Raw genomic sequence first — 20,107 nt, forward strand, 5'->3', positions numbered from 1 at the left:
TCTCTTGTTTAAGCCACCCAGTCCCTAGTACTTTGCTACGGCAGCCCTAGCAAACTAACACAGATGGAGTTCCCTAATTTTTAATTTCTTTTTCTTAATCGCATAACTAATGGCTTTTTTAAAAAAAGAAATCACAAAATACATTAAGCCAGGGATCTGGGGCATTGCCTTAAGAGTCTTGAAATTACCAAAGCAGGCAACAGACGGTATCACTAATGTCATTTTGTCAATGGGCAGATGGGTATCATAAAGGTAAGAGTGTTGGCTGGTGGTGCATGGAAGGGAAGAAGCATACCCAGGAGAGTGAAAGGCTTTTAGAGAAGACACCGGTAGTCCATTCGATCTTCAAGGTCTTCAGGTTAATCTTCCTACAGAACATGTTGGGATTTTCTGTTTGCCCAGCTTCTCTTCAGGAAGCCCCCTTCTCCTCTCCCTAAGTGATTCAAATAGGATGGACCCCACCTCCCCTGACCAGGTTCAAGGATGTGACCTTGGCCCTTCCAACCAGATCATGACCAGGACTTTCACCAGATCTACTGGGAAAAAAATTCTCTCCTTCAGCTGTCACGGTGAGATGGGTAGGATGTAAGCCTGGGGCTCCTGAGGACCATTCCTGCCACCTGACAGGGACACTCTGCCTGAAAACGATGCCAGCACAGAAGAGAGCAAAGCCAAGAGACAAAGCAAGGACTTCAGGATGACATTTGAGGACCTGGATCCAGCACTACCTGAAGCTGCCCTTTTTTTTCCCCAGTTACTGAAGCAAATAAAGTCCATTTCTTTTTCTTTAATGTCAGTGTTAATTGGGTTTCTATCAGTTATGTCTGAAACAGTCCTTGCTGAGCCACTAAGGCACTCTGGTATACAAGATCACACGTCTAACTACATATATAAAAGTTTCATCAAAATTGAAACTATGTTTACATTTTACTGCAATTCCCTACCATTTCAAGGGTGCTTAATCAGGAGTGCAATGATGGAGCCTTAGGAGACACTGATGCCCCTGAAATTCTATGAAAAAATAATATTTTGGTGCAGAAGGGTCTGTGGCAGAAAACAACTTCAGAATTTCCACTCTGAACTTCAGTATCTTAGGGGGAAGTATAGTACAATTAGCTTCAAGCTTTTTTTAATTCTGAAATTTGAAAAGCTTGCCTATTTTTAGGCTGACGTCTAAAGTTTTCATCATAAACTGAATACCTTCTAAGAATAGAATTTCCAACATATTGTAAACACGAGCATTTTAAAAAAAGACTTCCACATCATATTTTTTAAACAGAATCTAACAATCTGATACCCATCATTCATTTTAAAAAGTTAAAAGCAAGTTATTTCTTAAGATCTGAAAATTTTATATCATTCCTTAGCATAAGAAAGGGGCCCCACATGCCCTGTTTCTAGCAGCAAGTTTAAACAAGTAAAAAAGAACGTGCAAAGGGGCAGCCTTGTAAAAGTGCCTTGATTAGAAGGTTCCCACACACCAATTTCGTAGTTCCTTTGTTCAGTGCCCCTTAAGGTTTTTATACTCAGAGCAACGCACGCGAGCAAGATTAGTGTTGGGCAAGAGACGTGCCTTTTATAAAACAGGGACAAATGACTGTGAAAAGGGGTGGTCTCAGTCCAATCAGTTTCAAGAAAGGGTCCATATATGAGGTCGAAAATCTGGAAATTGATTCCCTTAAAACCATCCACACTTGCAATACTCCACGAAAGGCTTCGGTATCACCAGGGTTATGTATATTCCAGGGCTGAGACACCTGGGCTAGTAGATCATGGGTCAGAGATGAAGAGGACATTATTCTGGAGATAGAACTGAGTTCCCGTCTCTGGCTTTATCACGTGGGCAAATAACCTCTGTGCACCTCAGTTTCCTCACCCATAAAATGAAACTGCAGCTGAGAGTGCTGTAGGATCAAAAAGTACCATGCAGGGGGCTTCCCTGGTGGCGCAGTGGTTGAGAGTCCGCCTGCCGATGCAGGGGACACGGGTTCGTGCCCCGGTCTGGGAAGATCCCACATGCCGCGGAGCGGCTGGGCCCGTGAGCCATGGCCACTGAGCCTGCACGTCCAGAGTCTGTGCTCCGCAACGGGAGAGGCCACAGCAGTGAGAAGCCCGCGTACCGCAAAAAAAAAAAAAAAAGCACCATGCATGTCAAGCACTTCTCAGAAGCACATAAGAAACAACTGATAGATGGGAGCTACCTTTGTGACCACCCATTACTATTGTTACTGTTATTTTAAATACTGCTCATCACAACTGGCCAAGAGTCCTTTCCTATGCCCTTCACTGGCTCTCAGCCACCTTACCAGTCGGAGCCCAAATCCCAGTGAGAGTAGATAGCAAGGTGGACCAAAAGCTCCTGAAAAATGGCCTTGGGTGATCAGTGGGCAAGTGTTTGCCTTTACCTTCAGGGCTTCTGTGAACTTTCTGAGACCTCTGGACAGGGCTGAACAGAGAAAGTCGGTGTTCCCCCTCCTCGGCCCCGGGAGCTGTTTTCTTACTTTACCAACAAGCACAACCTCCAGAAGGGGGAGAGAGAGAAATAGTGGAGAGGCTCTAAATACAAACATCAATTACAACAGCTAATACGTATGGAGTGCTTTCTGTGTACCAGCTCCTGTCCCAAGCATTACACACACATGAACAGATTTAATGAGCTCAAAAATGCTGCGTCAACAGGAGTTATGGATAAACCCGAGCAGAACGAAAAGGAAAATGTCAAAAAGTACGAGCCAGAGAAAGCATCCTTCGGTGTGCATTAGGTCAGTCCACCACAGGAAAAGCGAAGGGCTTCCTGAACCATGTAACCAGTGCCCGTGCCAAGCGCAGGCTCATAAGGCACAGCACCTGGATCACACAAACCATCTGATAAGCCCAGGGTTCATCTATCACTCCTCCGTGATTCACGAAGCAAACCTACTCATGCAGCACCAATGCCTGGCTTACAAGGGCAGTGTCATAAAAACCCAAATGGACCTCACAAATACCAGAGGCAATAACAAATATCCAACATAAACACGTGCTTATCCGGCAGTCTTTGGGCGCTGATGCTGACCTTCTGCACAAATGCATCCGGTCCTCCCTAGCCACTCCCCATCACTGTTTGATAATTTCTCAATCAATAATAATTGCGATTCTGCAATGGGTTCTCTAGGAACGTGGAGTGGTATTAAGCCTAGTAAACAGACACCACAGTCAAAGGCTCCATCAGTATCTAGGGACCAACTGCGACCAGAAAACACTTGAGGATAAGGCCTTCAATCAAACACTTGAAAAAAGGATGTGTTTTAGATTGTCTGACGATGACTCCATCAGGGTTTAAAAAGCCTAAGAGGAGGGCTTCCTTGGTGGCGCAGTGGTTAAGAATCCGCCTGCCGGGCTTCCCTGGTGGCGCAGTGGTTAAGAATCCGCCTGCCGGGCTTCCCTGGTGGCACGGTGGTTAAGAATCCGCCTGCCGGGCTTCCCTGGTGGCGCAGTGGTTAAGAATCCGCCTGCCGGGCTTCCCTGGTGGCACAGTGGTTGAGAATCCGCCTGCTAATGCAGGGGACACGGGTTCGAGCCCTGGTCTGGGAGGATCCCACATGCCGCGGAGCAACTAGGCCCGTGAGCCACAACTACTGAGCCTGCGCATCTGGAGCCTGTGCTCCGCAACGAGAAGCCGCCATAGTGAGAGGCCCGCGCACCGCGATGAAGAGTGGCCTCCGCTTGCCTCAACTAGAGAAAGCCCTCTCACAGAAACGAAGACCCAACACAGCCAAAGATAAATAAATTAATTAATAAACTCCTACCCCCAGCATCTAAAAAAAAAAAGAATCCGCCTGCCAATGCAGGGGACACGGGTTCGAACCCTGGTCCGGGAAGATCCCACATGCCACGGAGCAACTAAGGCTGTGCTGCACCACAACTACTGAGCCTGCGCTCTAGAGCCCACGAGCCAAAACTACTGAAGCCCACGCGCCTAGAGCCCGTGCTCTGCAACAAGAGAAGCCACCGCAATGAGAAGCCCGCACACCGCAACGAAGAGGAGCCCCCGCTCGCCGCAACTAGAGAAAGCCCACACACAGCAACGAAGACCCAACACAGCTAAATAAATAAAATAAATTTGTAAAAAAAAAAAAATGCCTAAGAGGAGAGGAACGAGGAGGCTGAAGATCTGAGAAAATGGAAAAAGCAGAGAAACGCAGCAAGGAAAGAGCAGAAAAGGCAGCAAAGGCACCTCCTCCTCCTCCTCCCCCACCTCCCCCTCCCCCTCCACCACCTCCTCCTCCTCCCCCTCCACCACCTCCTCCTCGCCTCCTCCCCTCCAACTCCTCCCCTCCCCCTCCTCCCCTCCCCCTCCTCCTCCTCTTCCTCCACCACCTCCTCCTCCTCTACCACCTCTTCCTCCTCCCCCTCCCCCTCCTCCTTCTCCTCCCCCCCCCTCCACCACCTGCACCACATTCCCTGAAGGCATCAATGGGCCCCAGGGATGGCCCACCACCACCTGATCATCAGCAAAAGGGCATGCATTCTTTAGATTCAGGAATACCCCTGCAGTACAGCATAACACTAAAGGTTCAACCAGAAAAGGTTACATTATACCTGAATAGCAAGTTCAGTGCAATCCAAAATCACCACCACCACCACCACCCACCACTTACAGGGTAGAGACAGCATGGTCCAGGCAGACGGTAAAACACTGAAGATTCCCCAGAGCCATGAGATGCCATCTTTACTGAAGGGCTCCCACACTCCGGGCAAGCCAGCCATCTGGAAGCTCGGGGAACACGGTGCAGAAAAGCACAGCAGGAGAAGCCAGTCCAAGGACAGATACAGTTCAGCGCCCAGTTATCAGGAGAAGCTTGAAGGAAAGACCGCCTGAACTGTGTTTTGAAGGATAAACAGAAGCGTCCCAAGCAAATAAAGAGGGAAAGAGCTTATCAGCCAGAAGGAGAGGTAGGTGCACAGCTTGGCAGATTTGGGGGAAAGTAAGCAGTGAAGAAGGAAAATAATGAGTTGGGGATTGGTGGGTGGTGGGTGGGGTTGGCAAGAGAAGATGCGGCTGCAGAGAGAGGCAGGGGCCAGTTCACAACAAGCTTTGTGTGTCCTGATAAGAAAGATGGATGCTTTCCAGTGGCTGAGAGAGAGCCAGTGAGGGTAAATACACAGAACATCCTAGAAAAGCCCTCGTTCTTTAAAGATTCCAAATAAAGACTCCCTATAAGGAATTGGACTCTCCTCTTTGAAAAATTCTGTTATCCAGAATGGCTTACTCCACGTTTCTGAAAAGCGTGTCCTGTAATCTCTCAGCAAGGCCCTCCTCGGGCAGAGACACACCACCAGTCACGGGAAGCACGGCCCAGCTTCACTTTTAAGGTGGATCCGGAGCCCACATGTCAGAGTTCCAATAATTTCGCTCTCGGCCCTCCGCAGCTGCTTCAGGAACCACTCATGAGGAAAAGAAAAATTTTCTACATTCTACCCCTTACTGGGTGTCATCCTAGACTAGGTAAAAAGGTTGTTCTATCACCCTGGGCTCATCTGAACAAACCCCCAATAAGAGAGGCTGCAGAGAGGACATTTTCAGCCCAGCCCCATCCCCGCGCCCAGCCCAGCCACGGGAGGAAGTGCCATTCTAAGAACTACTGCTACTGTCACAAGCAGACTTTATCCCAGTGATGCTTCCCAGTGGGCAATGAAAACCATCTCGCACTTCAGTCCCAATGACTGGGATCAGAGGAAATCCCAAAGCTTCCCTCTGTGTCCATCCGCCTGTACCAGTTCTAGCTCAGTGGCCTTTAGAACTTCATATCCGAACTAGTACAAAAGCCTGTTCAGCGACCTCCCTGCTACCATCTCTCCCCACGCCAATCTGGCCCCGAAACTGCCACTAGGTTCATCTTCCTAAAACAGAGCTTTGCGTACACCATCCTCCAGATCGAAAGTCGTCCTGCCTTCCAAAAGTCCACAGCCCCAATCCACCTTGCCAACTTCATCTCCAGCTCCTCGCTAATGGAAACCCAAGCCGACTTACTTTATAACCCCAAAATTCATATTTGTGCATTCATCAACCTAGCTGGCTGCTCTACCTCCCTTTAACTCTTCCATTCAAATCTTAATCATCCTGGGTCCAAGGACCCAAGGCAAATCCTACCTCCACTGCCTTTAAGCAGCTAAAGTAAGCTCCCGCCTCCGATTTCCCATCAACTTTGGGTTCCAATAATCCACAACCATTCACTGCACTGCCACATCATTCCTATTGTCGCTCTGAACTGTTCACTTGAATCTTCTATCATTGTTTAACTTCTCACACATGTTTTTTTTTTCCCAATCTCTCTAACTATGTTGCTTGAGGGCAAGGACAGAAGGCTTTCAATTTAATTGAATAAATGTTTATTGAAGGATTCCTAAGTGCTAGAAGTGTAGCCGGATGGGTGCAACCCAGTCCCAGTGCTTTTTAAGGCACTTACACATAAGGAAAAGAATAGGGAAAGTATACAGATATTGACAATGCCAAGTAGAAGGGAACAGGCGTGGCCTTTGGGGTGTTTTAGGTGATGCTCCCTGTCACTCTATCCTTCCAGCTCCTATTCACTAAGACCCAATCTAATACTTTCTCCTTCTTTGACTCCCTCAAGCGTAATGCTACCAAGACACAGTGCCCACTGCCCTGTCCATGTCTTTATTAGTATTTACCTCCCTCACCATGACGAGGCTACTAGATGACGCAGGCAGGTGATTTCCTCACCTCCCTGTTCCTGATGTCAAGCCGACACCTCTCAGGGCAGGAGTTTCACGAATGCTGGCGGATGAGTGAATGCTGGCTTAGTAGACGTTAACCAATACCATCAAGGAGACAGAGTGTATGGGGCCTGTAGGCAGGAAGCAGAGATTCTGACTAGAGGCCAGGTCAGCACAGAGACAGCAGACACAGGAGGCAGAACAGCTGTGAGTCAAGTCCTGGCTCCACGCTCCACAGCTGTGTGACCTGGGCAAGCCTCAGCTTCCATACCTGGAAAATGGAAGAGTAACACCACCCACCTCGTAGGGTTACCATAAAGATGAAATGACACAAAATGGTCAAACAGAAGAGCGCCTGGCACAAAAGCAGAGCACGAAGAACGTGTGTGAGGAGAAGACTGAAGGCGAGTATGCTGGATGGAAGGGCAGGGAGCAGAGGACAGACAACCAGAAAGCAGGGGGTGTGAGAAGGCAGAGCAGAGCCTTGGGCCACATAAGGTGGTCAGGAAGCAGGGGCTCTGGATCTGCCTCCCCTCTGGATAATTTGACCTCCCCAGCCTTAGTTTCCAGAGCTGTGAAATGAAGGTCGAGCGGGCTCAAGGGTGTCCTGCAGCCCCCGAGCTGTCTCAACATCACAGGTCTGCCTTCCACTTATGGAGGAGGCATCCGTAAGTACTTTCAAAGCCCAGGTGGGAAGGATTCGCACCAACAGAGAAGGGGGAGAAGATGCCAAGATGGCAGAGAGGAGGAGAGTCCTTCCTATTGGATGAAAAGCACTCGAGTCCCCCCTGTTTTCTCGGGCCCACTTCGTCCTCTGAACGTGGGAGCCCTGGCCCGATCCACATCTAAGTCACTGCACATTCATCACCGGTGCCGGAAAGATCATAGCCCACAATCCATCCTAAGGTATTTAAGATGCTTTTCAAGGCGCCCTGACATGCACACACGAACAAGCATTAGAGCCTGTTCACTCCTCCCAGGCCAGATAAGTCAAAATCCCTACAAACTCAGAGGAAAGGAAATACACGCCGCATTCCAGGATTGTACTTTCCTTGCCTTTTTACAAAGCCATCAATGTCTGCACCACAACAATGAATCCCTAAGAGAATTCATTTCGCTGATCTGAAATGTCCTTCACATTTTTAAAATAACAGCTTTCGGGAGAGGTCTGAAGGAGTCCGAGGCTGTGAGTCTGCTGGTATCCACTCACCTCTCCCTCCCCAACACCCCCACCCCAGAGCTGGAAACACAACTCGGAACGCAAATCATTCTGTGTGGACACAACTGTTTATTCAGTGTAGACCTACTAGGTACCAGGCACCATGCCTGGAAGCAAGAAAAGCCCCTTCCTGCTTATCACTCGGGTTGCGCCTCTCTTAGCTCCCCAGACAACCACAAAATACCATTCCCTTCCCAGATGAGAGCTGACATCAGTGGAGGAGGCTGGTACACAAACAGTGTTGGCAGATTAAGGACCTACGCAACTGTTCTGGAAACAAAAGCGGGGAGGGGATGGTTCCCAGTCAGCCACAAAAATGTTAACCTTAATAATAACAAACATGTGTTTAATGCATCAAGGCAGTCTCTAATAACACTGAAGAGTCCACAGGATTCGCTACTGATTTTAAATTTAAAAGAAAAAAAAAAAAACGAGGAAGAATGAAATCCCCGCATGCCTGTGTTCTGCTGTAAATTCCCCTAAGTTCTAATGCTACCGTGGAGAGCTGGAAAGATCAGAAGTCCTTTCTTCCCGATTGGCCTGGGTATGTCAAAAAAGGACTCTGTTAAAGAGCAAGCCTCGCCCAGTAGCCAGGGCTCCATCTCCATGTGCGTTTGCTGCGCGTCCAAAGCGCAGCCCCATAATGCGACGAAAGAGGCTAAAATCATGGGTGAGGCTGCACTTCCCATTCTAGCCCCAGTCTGTGATTATCTACCACTCCAGGTTACCCAAAATTACCTCTGGAGCCTTAAACGCCTTACATTTTCTTTCATTCCTAGAACCAATTCTTTTTTGGAAACTTTCACAAGCGATGAAGGAACAAAAAAAACCAAAAGCCCTAGATATTTCGTGAGCGAGCACAATTTCGAGGGTTTTTCCTGTAAACATCTCATGCATATCGCCTCTACCATATACTTAGGCGGAACAAAATTAATTCCATGTCTCTGAAACTAGGAAAACTCAGAATCCTAGAAACGCTTACCTGATTTCCTTTTTAAACCACTTCTGTTCCTGATATATCCTTAGAGGCAGAATGTGAGGGTGATTGAGGAACTCATGCAGGTGGTACTTACGACTGCAATCTCCAGGATGAACAGTGGTTAAACCAGCAACCTGCCCCCAGTAAGTAAGTGAGCAAAGTAACACCATGTGGTCTGTCAGTGGTTACAAAGTTTATATAACTACTGTCCTTCTTTCTGTAACACAGTTCAATATTAGGCTCCTTGGCAGGTGAACCTGCTGAGTTATTTATTAAAACATGGAACAGTTTATATTTGAAAAACCCTTGGTTTTCTGTAACAGGTAAGGCTCCCAAAAGCATCCACCATGATTGCGTTAATCAAATAACCTGAAATACAATTAAGGGACTAGCTATTAAAAAGATGCTTGCTATGAATCCTTTTTGTAAAATAAAACTCCTTTTGTACCCCAAACAATTACTTCTCTTAAATTATTTGCTTTTAAAATAAGATTTATAAGCCAAATTCTCCTAAAATAGGGCATTCTTACACTTAGCTTCAATTATGGAATAAACAGTTGAAGAGTGAAAACCAAATTCTCCCAATTCTCCTAAAACAGGGCATTCCTATGCTTACCTTCAAGGTTGAAATAATAATGTCACAAACCTTACATTTATAATTGTACTTAACTTCAAATCTCGTCTTTCCAATAAGCACTGCCCTCTCCACCCAGGACAGCATCAGTGCCAGAATGGTGAGGAAGCTTCTCTCTAGCAACACAAATTTGGTGGCACAAAATTAAGTCGGTTTGCAATTTTCCTGACTCGTACTTTTACACAATTGCTTTTCTGAATCTGTTTTTCTTCCCAACATCCCTCCCTTCACACTCACCCCCCAGCTCCCCCTACGAGGTGACCTCCCTGGCAAAATGAGAAGATTCCCCTTTCCCTGTTAGAGCCCAGGCTTTGCAGAATCCCACAGGCTCAACTCAGCTTTCATTAACTTAATTTGGAAACAATTAAAATTTTCAGCACTGCTTTTTATCACAAAGCACATCATCGCAAGCAGTTCTCAAAGAGTAGGTAACATTCCCAAACCCACTGGTTCCCATAATACATAAGAAGTTAGCAAGCAAGCCCAGCTGCTTATGAATGGCTTAAGGTATCAGAGAAGTTCTAATGCAGTCTACAAGTCTACGGAATCTACAACCAACACAGAAAAGACTTTGTGGTTCTTCTCTTCAGCACTGCATACTTGTAGTGTCTGATATTTCAAGGTAGAGTATACCTTGGAACTGGTCAGACCTCTTCCCATTTCAGAGCTGGAAAGCTAGAAAACCTAAATAGTCTGAGCTTTGCCACTAACTTAGGCAAGCCCTATCTCTGAGCCTCTACATTCCTAGTTACAAGACGAAAAACGCACTGAAGTTTGGAGACAGCACCTGAAGCCCAGAGAGGTCAAGACGTATTCTAAGGTCACACAGCAAATTAGCAGAGGATGATGCAAGATGAGAACCCAGATCTCCAAATTTTACTTATACCACCCTGCCTACCAGTCAACTCAACTCAGGGAAGGATGACAGAGACAAAACAAACACACACACACACACACACACACACACACACACACACACTGGGGCTTCTACCTCCACTGCCCTCCTGGCTCCTGTTTCAGAAAAACTAAATATATTTGACCCTGGGGATCGCTCTAACAACTGCAGTTTTCCATTCTCTCTAATATCCTCTGGCCATTACATCGTTGCATCTCTTCCTTACTTCATAGTTTCCTCATTCCACAAAACACACACATAGGCAGGCCCACACCCATCCTCAAAACTATAAAACTCTTCCTTTTCCAACAGCAAAGAAAGTTGAGGCCAGAACTGAAATGATTCAAACACAAGAACCTTGTTCAAATGTTAACTGCAGCCATAACTTTACCCAGAAGTAAATATGACAAAATAGAATACACTCTCACAGGGAAAAATTTGTGTCCCTCTGCCACTCTATCATTTGTCAGGTAACTCTGTCATTTCTCCCACTGCTGCATAATCACCTAATGAAAGCCCCAGATGTAATTCACATACACAAGAGGGCAGACTTCGGGTTGATAAGGGACCCTTTCATTATTTGCGTTGCTAATAGTTTTTTAAAGAACAGGCAAAATGCTATATGTAGAAGGATAAAGGGCAAAAAAGAAAATGTCCTTTTCTGTTTGTAATAACAATGTGGGATAATCAACTGGTACTCTTGGACCTTATCCAGCCACCGTTCTTGCCAGGGCTTGAATACACAGAGCATGAAACTAGGAATCCTATTAAATTATTTCCCTGCTAACACCAAGCTTTCCTCTTCCAGAACAGCCCCTCTTCCAGCCACACTACTGACTGTTCTCCATTCACACTACATATTTTAAGGTTTCCATGCTGTTCTTTCTGCATGGGATTCCCTCCTGTTCTACTATCCTGGCAAACTCAAGGTTTTACTTTGAACAAACCTGTACGTGAGCAGTTCACAGCAATGGTTCAACATCTGCCTGCCCCCAAAAGACTATAAACTAATTGTGGACCCTCTGCAGCCTCTACACAGAGCATGGCATCTGTCACATAATAGACATTCAGCTGTTACTTGCTAAGTTAAAAGGAGAAAAGTCTCTCCGAATGTCAATGTGGTCCGGGAGGAACAGAGGACCTGAGTACCTCTCAATGTCAAATACTCTGGAGCAGAACCGCAAAGCCTCATCAACACTAGCAGATCCCGTGAGGTGGCTGTATCGCCAAGGGGTGTCAATGGCAGGGTGCCTGGAGTTCTCAGTCCCCTGGGTCTTACAGCCCTGGCCCCACGTGCTCCCCACTCTGAGAATCTCTGGCTGCAAAGACACCTTCACCTTATTCATGGACCCTAAGGAAGGCCAGGATCCTGCGTCACTTTCTTCCTCCACCTCTGCCATGTGGCTTCCTTAAAATTCATAAGACTTCATTCATGCCTTAAGATCACAGTATATAAATTCCCCATGACCAGTTTTCACTAGCTGATGCTCAATGGAAAATTTAATAGTGTTCTCCTGTTCCAATCTCTAACCCCTTAGCTGTACTGCACCTATGAGAATCAACCTACAAAGCCTTCGATAGCTGAAATAAAGCTTTATGCTGACCACTTCCCTATGCCACAACCAAAGGTCTCCTCAAACTCCCTAAATATGCACTGTACATATGAGTAAAGGATCACAAATGCAGTCTACCAGACTCCAGAGTTCTAGGAAATGTAATAACGCATGCAGGTGCACAGATCCAAACGCTGAGTCTAACTCTGTATGCTGCACTGGGTCTTTAAGAATCCAGGAAGTCTTGGGCTTCCCTGGTGGCGCAGCGGTTGAGAGTCCGCCTGCCGATGCAGGGGGCACGGGTTCGTGCCCCGTTCCAGGAGGATCCCACATTACGGGAGGATCCCACGTGCCGCGGCGCGGTTGGGCCCCCATGAGCCATGGCCGCTGAGCCTGCGTGTCCGAAGCCTGTGCTCCGCAACGGGAGAGTCCGCGGCGGTGAGAGGCCCGCATACCGCAAAAAAAAAAATAATATATATATATATATAAATAAAAGAATCCAGGAAGTCCTAAATCTTGTTGACATCTGCCTCTCTTCGTGCCAGTATTCTGAGTTAGGTAGTCTCTTCTTAGACTCTTTCTCCAACCTTTCCTGTCTGCCCACCTCTGGAGTCAGCTTTGATAAGACTTGGCCACAGTGGGTAAGCCTGGGCCATGCGGCTTTGTTCTTCAGCGGAAATAGAATTATCTTCAATTTCTGCTGGAAGGCACCTAGACACTAATGATTTAATACCGTTGAAAGTGCAGAGAGAGCATCTGAGATGAAAGTGCAACCACACTGCCAAATGTTACGTTACATCTGTATACATACAAGGTATGTGCTTTTAAGGGGACAACAGTGAGAAATTTTAAGTTTAATGGAGTCAGTTCTAGACTCCATCTAGAATGGAGGCAGCATGATTTTATGAAGATGGCAGATGTGCAGCCCAAAAAGCAAAGGGGGGAGTTTTGATTACAAACCCCCGGGAACTTAGAGTTAGCACGGTCTAATACCCAAAGGATGGAGTTTGCAGGAGGTTCTGTCTCCCCAAAATTTATAGCCCTCACTTACTTAGAGACTATCACTGAGTCTGCTCAGTCTCACATAATACTCTGCAGTTAACCTGTTCTGAGCTGCCCAAATGACACTTTAGATGTAAGCAGGCCCATCGCTTAAGCGTTCGGAATCCCCTCATTAGTGCAAGCATGCATTGGGTAGCAAAAAGTTAGGTTCCTGAGCCTTCAAGACAAACCACAGCCTTTTGTAACACAGGTTCTTCAGTGGTGGAATAGAAAACTAGTCCCCCCTAGTGTCCTGCCACTGTAGGTGGCTGAAGGATGGAGACACTCCTGCATCAACTTTCAAGCACAGCTCAGGAACCCAGAACCACAGGAAACCTTCACCTCCTTCCCAAGAGGTGGAAGCACTCCTGGGACCTACGATGAGATGGAAAAACCTTTCATTTCATTCCCAAGGCCCTTCTAGTTACGTTTTAAAAGGCAAAGGAATCTGCATTATCTCACGCCAAAAAGTTAACCCCCAACCTAGCACACTTCATCCAGTGACGCCAGAGGGCCTATACCTGTTGGCACCTTCCACCCACTCCAGAGCGATACCATCTTTTCTTTAAAAACCTCTCTATACCACTAGGGAGACTGGTTTCCTTTCCCAGCCATTCTCAAAAACCCACTAAGATCTAAATCTTAACGATTTTGCCTCTCTGTTCCAAGTAGTTCTCTTCCCAGTTTGGAATTAACAGGGCCAGGCTCGATAAATGTGTGTTCCCTCTAGCAATTTTCACTAAAGTGTACTCCTGAAAAATAAAGGTACACTAAGAGATGTGTGAAACCTTCAAGCCAGTCTTTTTCTTTTTTTTAATCCCCAGTGAGGACCCACCATGCCCGTGAGTAACTCATTCATGTCACCCTTTTGTGAGACATGAGAAGAGAAACCTCCACGTTTTCCTTTCCTAATTTAGAACCTTCCCTTATCTTAAGTCTACCAAAGCTGACTCCTGAGGTGGTAAGGCAGGAGAGGCGAGGAGGAAAATTAACCTGACGTGACTGCATACTGGCAGGGAGTGAATAAGCACTTTGGATTTCCACCGGTGCCGGAGAGGGATGGCACCTGCATTTAGGGAAGGGGAACGTCCACCTGCCACCCCTTCCCCATCCCCACCCCCAGCCCACGAAGGAAGCAGAAGCCTGAGCCCTCTCTTGCGGCACTTACATAAGACCCTGTAAAACTTCCTGTGACATTCACGCGAAGTGTAAGTTGCTATTTTGCTCCCTTGGGAGATCATTTTAATGGACTGTGACAAAATTCACAGATTCAGAATTCAGCAAAAACCTGCTCAACCGAGGTACATCAGCTCAGGGACGAAAAAATCCATCCCCATTAAACAGGGTCACCCGGGGGGATGGTTCAGTTCAGGAGAGACAATCTGTTCCCTCCTAAGTGACCCATTTAAAATCAGATCGTTCCAGGGAAAGCTCACCGTTTTAATAAATTTCAAACGGGCAAGGGTAGGCTTGCAGGACTGAGGTTCCTTAAGAGTAAAATTCTAAAGACAGTAATAAGGCACTGAGCAAAATAACTTAAGGATGCACAAACTTCGGAGTCAGTCACTCCACCCTTCAGAAACAATGACTTTCACAAGACTGTCTGGATCGCTACCCAGTGACCACTCATCACAAGCAGCTTTGTCCAGTAGGACTGGCACTGGTTGGGTTTCCTCTCTACTGCTATCGCTGCCACCCAACTGCTCTGTCCAATAGACGGACTCGCAAGCTGTGGCTCTCACCCCAAATCGGCCTCGACTCTGCGACAAGGAGCAAAGAAAAGTTCTTCACAGCATCACGCCAGGAAAGGCAGGTGGGGACTGCCCAAAGGACAGCTCTAAACACAGCAGGTTCCCCCAAAGCACACGTGCTCACAGCCAGCAAGCTGCGGGGGAGGGAGGTCGACATCGCCTCCTGGTGTTAACGGGAAACTCCTCCTCGCTCTCGGCAGCCCGTGAGCCTAAGGAGCAGGGCAGGCCCTGGGACGGGTCCTGGGGGACATCAGAAACTCGGCGACTTCTACCTCCAGCCTTTCCAGGGCTCCGGGCCCAGGCGGCAGAAGCTGTGCCCTCACTCCCTCCCTCTTCGCCAGGATTCCGAGTACAGGGGTTACCAGCCACAGGTTCGGAGAACTTGACCGACACCGCTCACCAGGGCGCCCCCGCGGCGGCTCTCTCGCACCCCCGGGGCTCCTACCTTGGCCGTGACTGCCACCAGGCAGAGGGAGACCGCGGAGCAGGTGGGTGGCGCCGCGGCGCTGCCACCTACGAGGCGCAGAGGGTTCCGGGTCGGGGTCCCAGCAGGCGCTGCCCTAGTCCAAGCAGCGGTGACAAGCGCAGACTTCGGGGCGGCCCCCGCCTCCAAACGCGACGGGGAAGGTCCGGGCCGCCGGAGCTGAGCACAGTCCCGTCTTCCTCTCCCTCCGGCGCTGCTGCCTGGAGCTGCTCCCTGCCCCAGGGACTCTACGGAGCCGGGGGCGCCCCGCATGGGCAGGGGCCTGGGTTCGCCTCGGTCTGAGCCCGGGGAGGGGGCGCTGGGAGAGACGCCGGACGGCCGCCGGGGCCGGCTCCACCTCCCGCGCTCCCCGCCGCTTCGCCCCTTCAGGGCAGGGCCTGCCCGCTCCCAGCCCGGCTAGGCGACCGCGGCCGCGCCCCCAGCTTCGGGCGCCCGGGCTCCCGCGCAGCGGCGGGGGAGCGGCGGTCCGGCCCGGCCGAGCACAGAGCGCGGAGGCGGGGGGGCGCTGCAGCCGGCCTCGGCGACCCCTCCCCCCGGGCCTGCGCCGCCCGCCCGCGGCTCCTCGGTAAGGAAGCGCTGGAGAGGGCCTCGCCCCGGCCTGGGGCGCGGGGCCGGGGGCGCGGGGCCGGGGAAGGCGCCCCGGGAAGGTCACCGGAGCGGAGGCGGAGCACAGCGCGGTGCGTGCAGGGAACCGAGGAGGGCGGCCCCGGTGCCGCCGGGAGCGCTCGCCGGCCTCGGCCGCCGCCGCCTCCGAAACGCGCCGGCTTCCCCGAGCGCCCGGCACTGGGAGCCGGGCGGCTGCTGCAGCCGCCGCCGGCAGCCGGGCGCCACTGGCCGGAGCCGGCGAGCGATCCCCGCCTCCCGCGCCCAGGCAGGCGGGGGCCGCCGCGCGGGGGGGGCTGGCGGGCGGGCGAGCTCTGGGGTCCTGGGTTCGGGCTGGCCCCGCCGCCGCGTGCCTAAAGCGCCGGGCTCGCTCAGCAGCTGCAGTGACAGTGTGTCTGTGTCATGTCTGTGCAGCCGGGGGGGACCGCGAGCCCGGGCCAAGCTCCGAGCGGGGGCGGGGCCGGCGCCCGCCTCGGCGCCCGCCCCCACCCCGTGACTGCGCGGCCGGCCAATGGCAGGCGCCTCAGCCGCGCGGACCGAGAGGCCGCCCCCGCCTAGGCCACGCCCCCCGGCAAGGCTCCTCCTTTCTACTTCTTCAGCTCGCTCACACGCAGGCAGAAGCAACACCCGGAGCCGGGATTTTGGCCCGGGTCGGGATGAAAGCGTGCAAGCTGGGAGCTCCCCGCCTTTCTCCCCCCACCCCTGCGGCTCTCGGCCGCTTCGGGCTTGGCGAGCCTCGCGGAAAGAGGGGGAAGGGAAGCGGGACGGGTCCGCAGCTGCTGCCGTAGAGACTCTTGCAGGCTCGCAAGGCCATGCAGACTGTCCACTCTTCCTTGTACAAAACAGCCGTCGTGGGAAGTAGGAAGTTTCCCCGCCTCCACTTCTACTCGGGTCGCCGCTTCTCTCGAAGGTGGGCAGAGTATGGGACAGGCTGAGGCTGCCAGAAGCCACGTTGAAGGGCTTTGACAGCATCATGTGGGGCTACGTATTCAAGAATCTGGTCGAAGGCTTCTTATTCTTCGGGGAAACTGCATTTTTTGCCCCCCCCCCCGCCCCCAACACACACACACACCCCAGGCACGCACAGCACGCCCCCTCCCTGTTACGATTTCATTCTTGCTCTTTCCCTCCCGGCACAAGAACCCTGAGCATAATATATCCCATTGAATGGACTTCCAGCCTCCCAATTCTAAAGACGAGGGTGGGGCGCCGAGAGTCCCCTATAGGAAGGAGTGAGTGAAATTGTCCGGGCAAAGGGGGAGGGTGTGTGAGAGTGGCTGGAAGGAGGACGCCTGGAGAGAAAACCCAGAGGAGGAGAAAGCACAGGCAGGGAGAGAAAGAGGACGCAGAGGGATGGACAACTCTGGGAGACCGGAGCTCCGGCGCGTAATCCAGCTCCCGGGATTTTGGTCAGCTCGGTCCCAGGGCTTCTGGGGTCCCCTTCCCCCCGGGTCCCCACCTCTCCCCAGCCGGGCGGGCCGCCGGCTTTCTTAGCCCTTGGACTCCGAGGAGGCAGCGGGAAGCCCACCCTAGTGCTTGGAAGCAGCAGGGGAAGGATGCAAAAAGAGATAAAGTGCAAGGGTGGGGAAGCGAGGGGGTGCGTAAGAAAAGGACGCCGAGCTCGGGCTGCCGCGCTGACCTAAGTGCTTCGGAGGTTCGTCCCTCGCTCCCCTCCGGACCTGGCTCCTGCCTAAATAACCCGGCTCACGGCCTTTAGCTTGACCCAGCCGGGACCCTTCCCCCATCCGCTCTCTTCCAGCCCCTTTAAGCAACGACTCCCCAACCCACCCACCCCACACCCCCCAACTACCCCACCACCACCACCATCCGCTCTTCCCCGGCTCTGGAGCGCTGTTTACCTAATCTCAGTGGCACACCGAGCCGAGGAGAACGCCAAAAGAAGGTAGCGTTTGCACAACAGCGTCCCCGGCGAAGAAGTAAAAAACGTTTGCATTGGAGCTTCGGGATAAGTTAACTGCGAAGCTGGGGTCCTGCTGTCCTATCTCTGCGGGGATGAGGCTTACCCTGCACGTTTGCAGGGACAGGAGATCTTGTCTGGTTTTGATGCCATTACCGTGTCGGAGAAGAACGTTATATGATAAAATATTATCTAATATCCTAGAGACCATTAAAGTGTCAAAGTTTAATGCCAAGCCTTTTAGCTCCAAAGCTGCTCCTTTCTTCCTGTGACGTGCAGCTCTGTTCTAGAACGCGCTGAAAACAAGGGGATCATTTTTATTTTTTTGCGGCCGACTGTCCTTGCTTCCAACTCTATTCCTCCTCCCCTACTCCAACCCCTGCCCCGGAACTGGGTAAAGTTAAGGCAAGAATTTGGGCTTTCTTTTTATTCATTGCTTTGCTTCACTTCCTTAGTGGTGTAAAATACATTATTACAATACATTTGCCTATTAATAAGGCTAATGTGACTGAGGAAGGAGAGACCTGAAATTTACAAGCAAAGGAGAAAATAATGGAATAACATCAGAAACTAAAAGACAAGCATGTGGAAACTGAACATCTCCATTATAATTCCCGAAGTGTAGTGCACTCTCGACATTGGATTTTATAAAGACAAATACGCCCATGGTCGGGGAGGGAACAATAGTCACCCTGGTCAGCAAGATACATTGAAGATGTATTCATTATTCAGGGATTTCACAAAAATTACTTGCATCAGCCAATAACCACCTTAAAGGTGTAAAAGCTCCGTTCTATCAATTAAGTGTTGCAGTGTTTCAAAGTCAGTGGAATATCTCATGCTGTAAGAGACAGGAATGTTGCCACACAATGATTCCACAAACGGAACCTTTCTGTTAGTTACTATCACGCCAAGCCCCACACTGAAAGAATTCCTTTGCCCCACCAGCAGAAGATTTTATCTATATCTCCAAAAGTAGGATGTACTTGTCTATGAATTATATAGCCCTTTGACACAAACCGGATATAAATGTCTTCAAAGGATTTCAGCCATGACATAATATAGTATGAGGAATGCAGAATAAAATATGTAAGGTGATATGTCTGTTATTTCTCAGGAATCTGCACTGCTTTTGCTAAGAACTGAGAAGTGAAAATATATTGAGCCCTCTAAACCGACTGTTATCTATCTCCACGCAGTTATTGCACTTGTCACGGGAGAGATTCAGAAAGGTCTCTTTTTTAAAATCAGGGTCAAGGAGACCTAATCGTAAGAAACCTGTCTCAAAACAGTCACTAGGGGGCCCTAAAAGCATCTCAAAGAGGAAGAAGGAAAACCTGCTCTCACCTCCGTTTTTCCAAGTCTCATTTTCTGGGTACTAATGAAATTGGAATCTAAAAACAAGTTAAGAGCATGGTGCAAAGTTTGGAGGCAAATCGGGCATTATGTCTTAAAAGACCAGAGTCCCATTTTGACTCATGAGTCAAGAGTTTAGTCGCCGCACTCTTCTCGCTTCCAAGATATACAACAGAAAAAGGAATATTGCATTAATTGAGATGAAAGTGGCCAGATACTGTCACCATCTTTAAGTCAACCCAATTATTTTTACTATTCCAAATAGAACCTCCCTTCTAAGATTTTAGGGCTGTTTTCTGAATGTTTTGAATGTTCTTCAAGTGCTAGGTAGCAAGATGAATGCATCCTCACAGGGGTGACATGAAAAGTTTTTAAGCAACCTATGCAGCAGGGCATCCGCCAACCAACTTATGGGAAGTAAGCCAGCCATAGGGGCACTAGCAATAGACGAGAGTCCTGGAAGTGAGGCAGGAGATAGATGAGCCCCAGGCTGAGTAGCTGGAATCTGTCCCCTGTGGACAGATACTCCATGATAAAGATGATGGCAGGAGCAAGGAGGAGCTGAGTCCTGCTTGGATAAAAGATAAAGAGACCACATATTTCTCATTCTTGAGGTCAAGGAGACCTCCCTGACTACACATGCGCAGAAAGTCTCCTTGGGAGTCAAAAGGGAGGGGGTGCCACACCATAATGGGTGTTGTCAACCTTCCCATAGGCCTCTGCACTGGAATCCATCTTGGCTAAAAGATGTGCATGCATGTCAGAGAGGGACCTAGGAAAGGTCAGGTGTGGAAAAAGAAGTGAGATAATTGGCCAAAGGCAAACAAAGACCCGGAAGAACTGCTCTATATAAGTGATTTGATCACCTCTCTGGGGCTCTCCGCCTCATTAGAGAAGATGCCCACACTCTTTTCTCTCTGGCTGTGTATCTCTGCCTTGCTTCTGTCTTAAATA

General features: G+C 49.7%; 1 protein-coding gene across 1 annotated transcript in view; it reads right to left on the minus strand.

The window, feature by feature from the left end:
• The window catches only part of LARGE1 (LARGE xylosyl- and glucuronyltransferase 1), a 590,958-nt gene extending 573,084 nt beyond the window's left edge, over positions 1-17,874 (minus strand). The window contains exon 1 of the mRNA XM_067697877.1: positions 17,739-17,874. Coding sequence (XP_067553978.1) covers positions 17,739-17,833 — 95 coding nt within the window. The 5' untranslated portion in view covers positions 17,834-17,874. The remainder of the gene's footprint in view (positions 1-17,738) is intronic.
• Positions 17,875-20,107: the final 2,233 nt, after the last annotated feature.

The sequence above is a fragment of the Pseudorca crassidens genome, chromosome 11 (genome assembly GCF_039906515.1).
Source record: "Pseudorca crassidens isolate mPseCra1 chromosome 11, mPseCra1.hap1, whole genome shotgun sequence".
Taxonomy (NCBI): Eukaryota; Metazoa; Chordata; class Mammalia; order Artiodactyla; family Delphinidae; genus Pseudorca; species Pseudorca crassidens.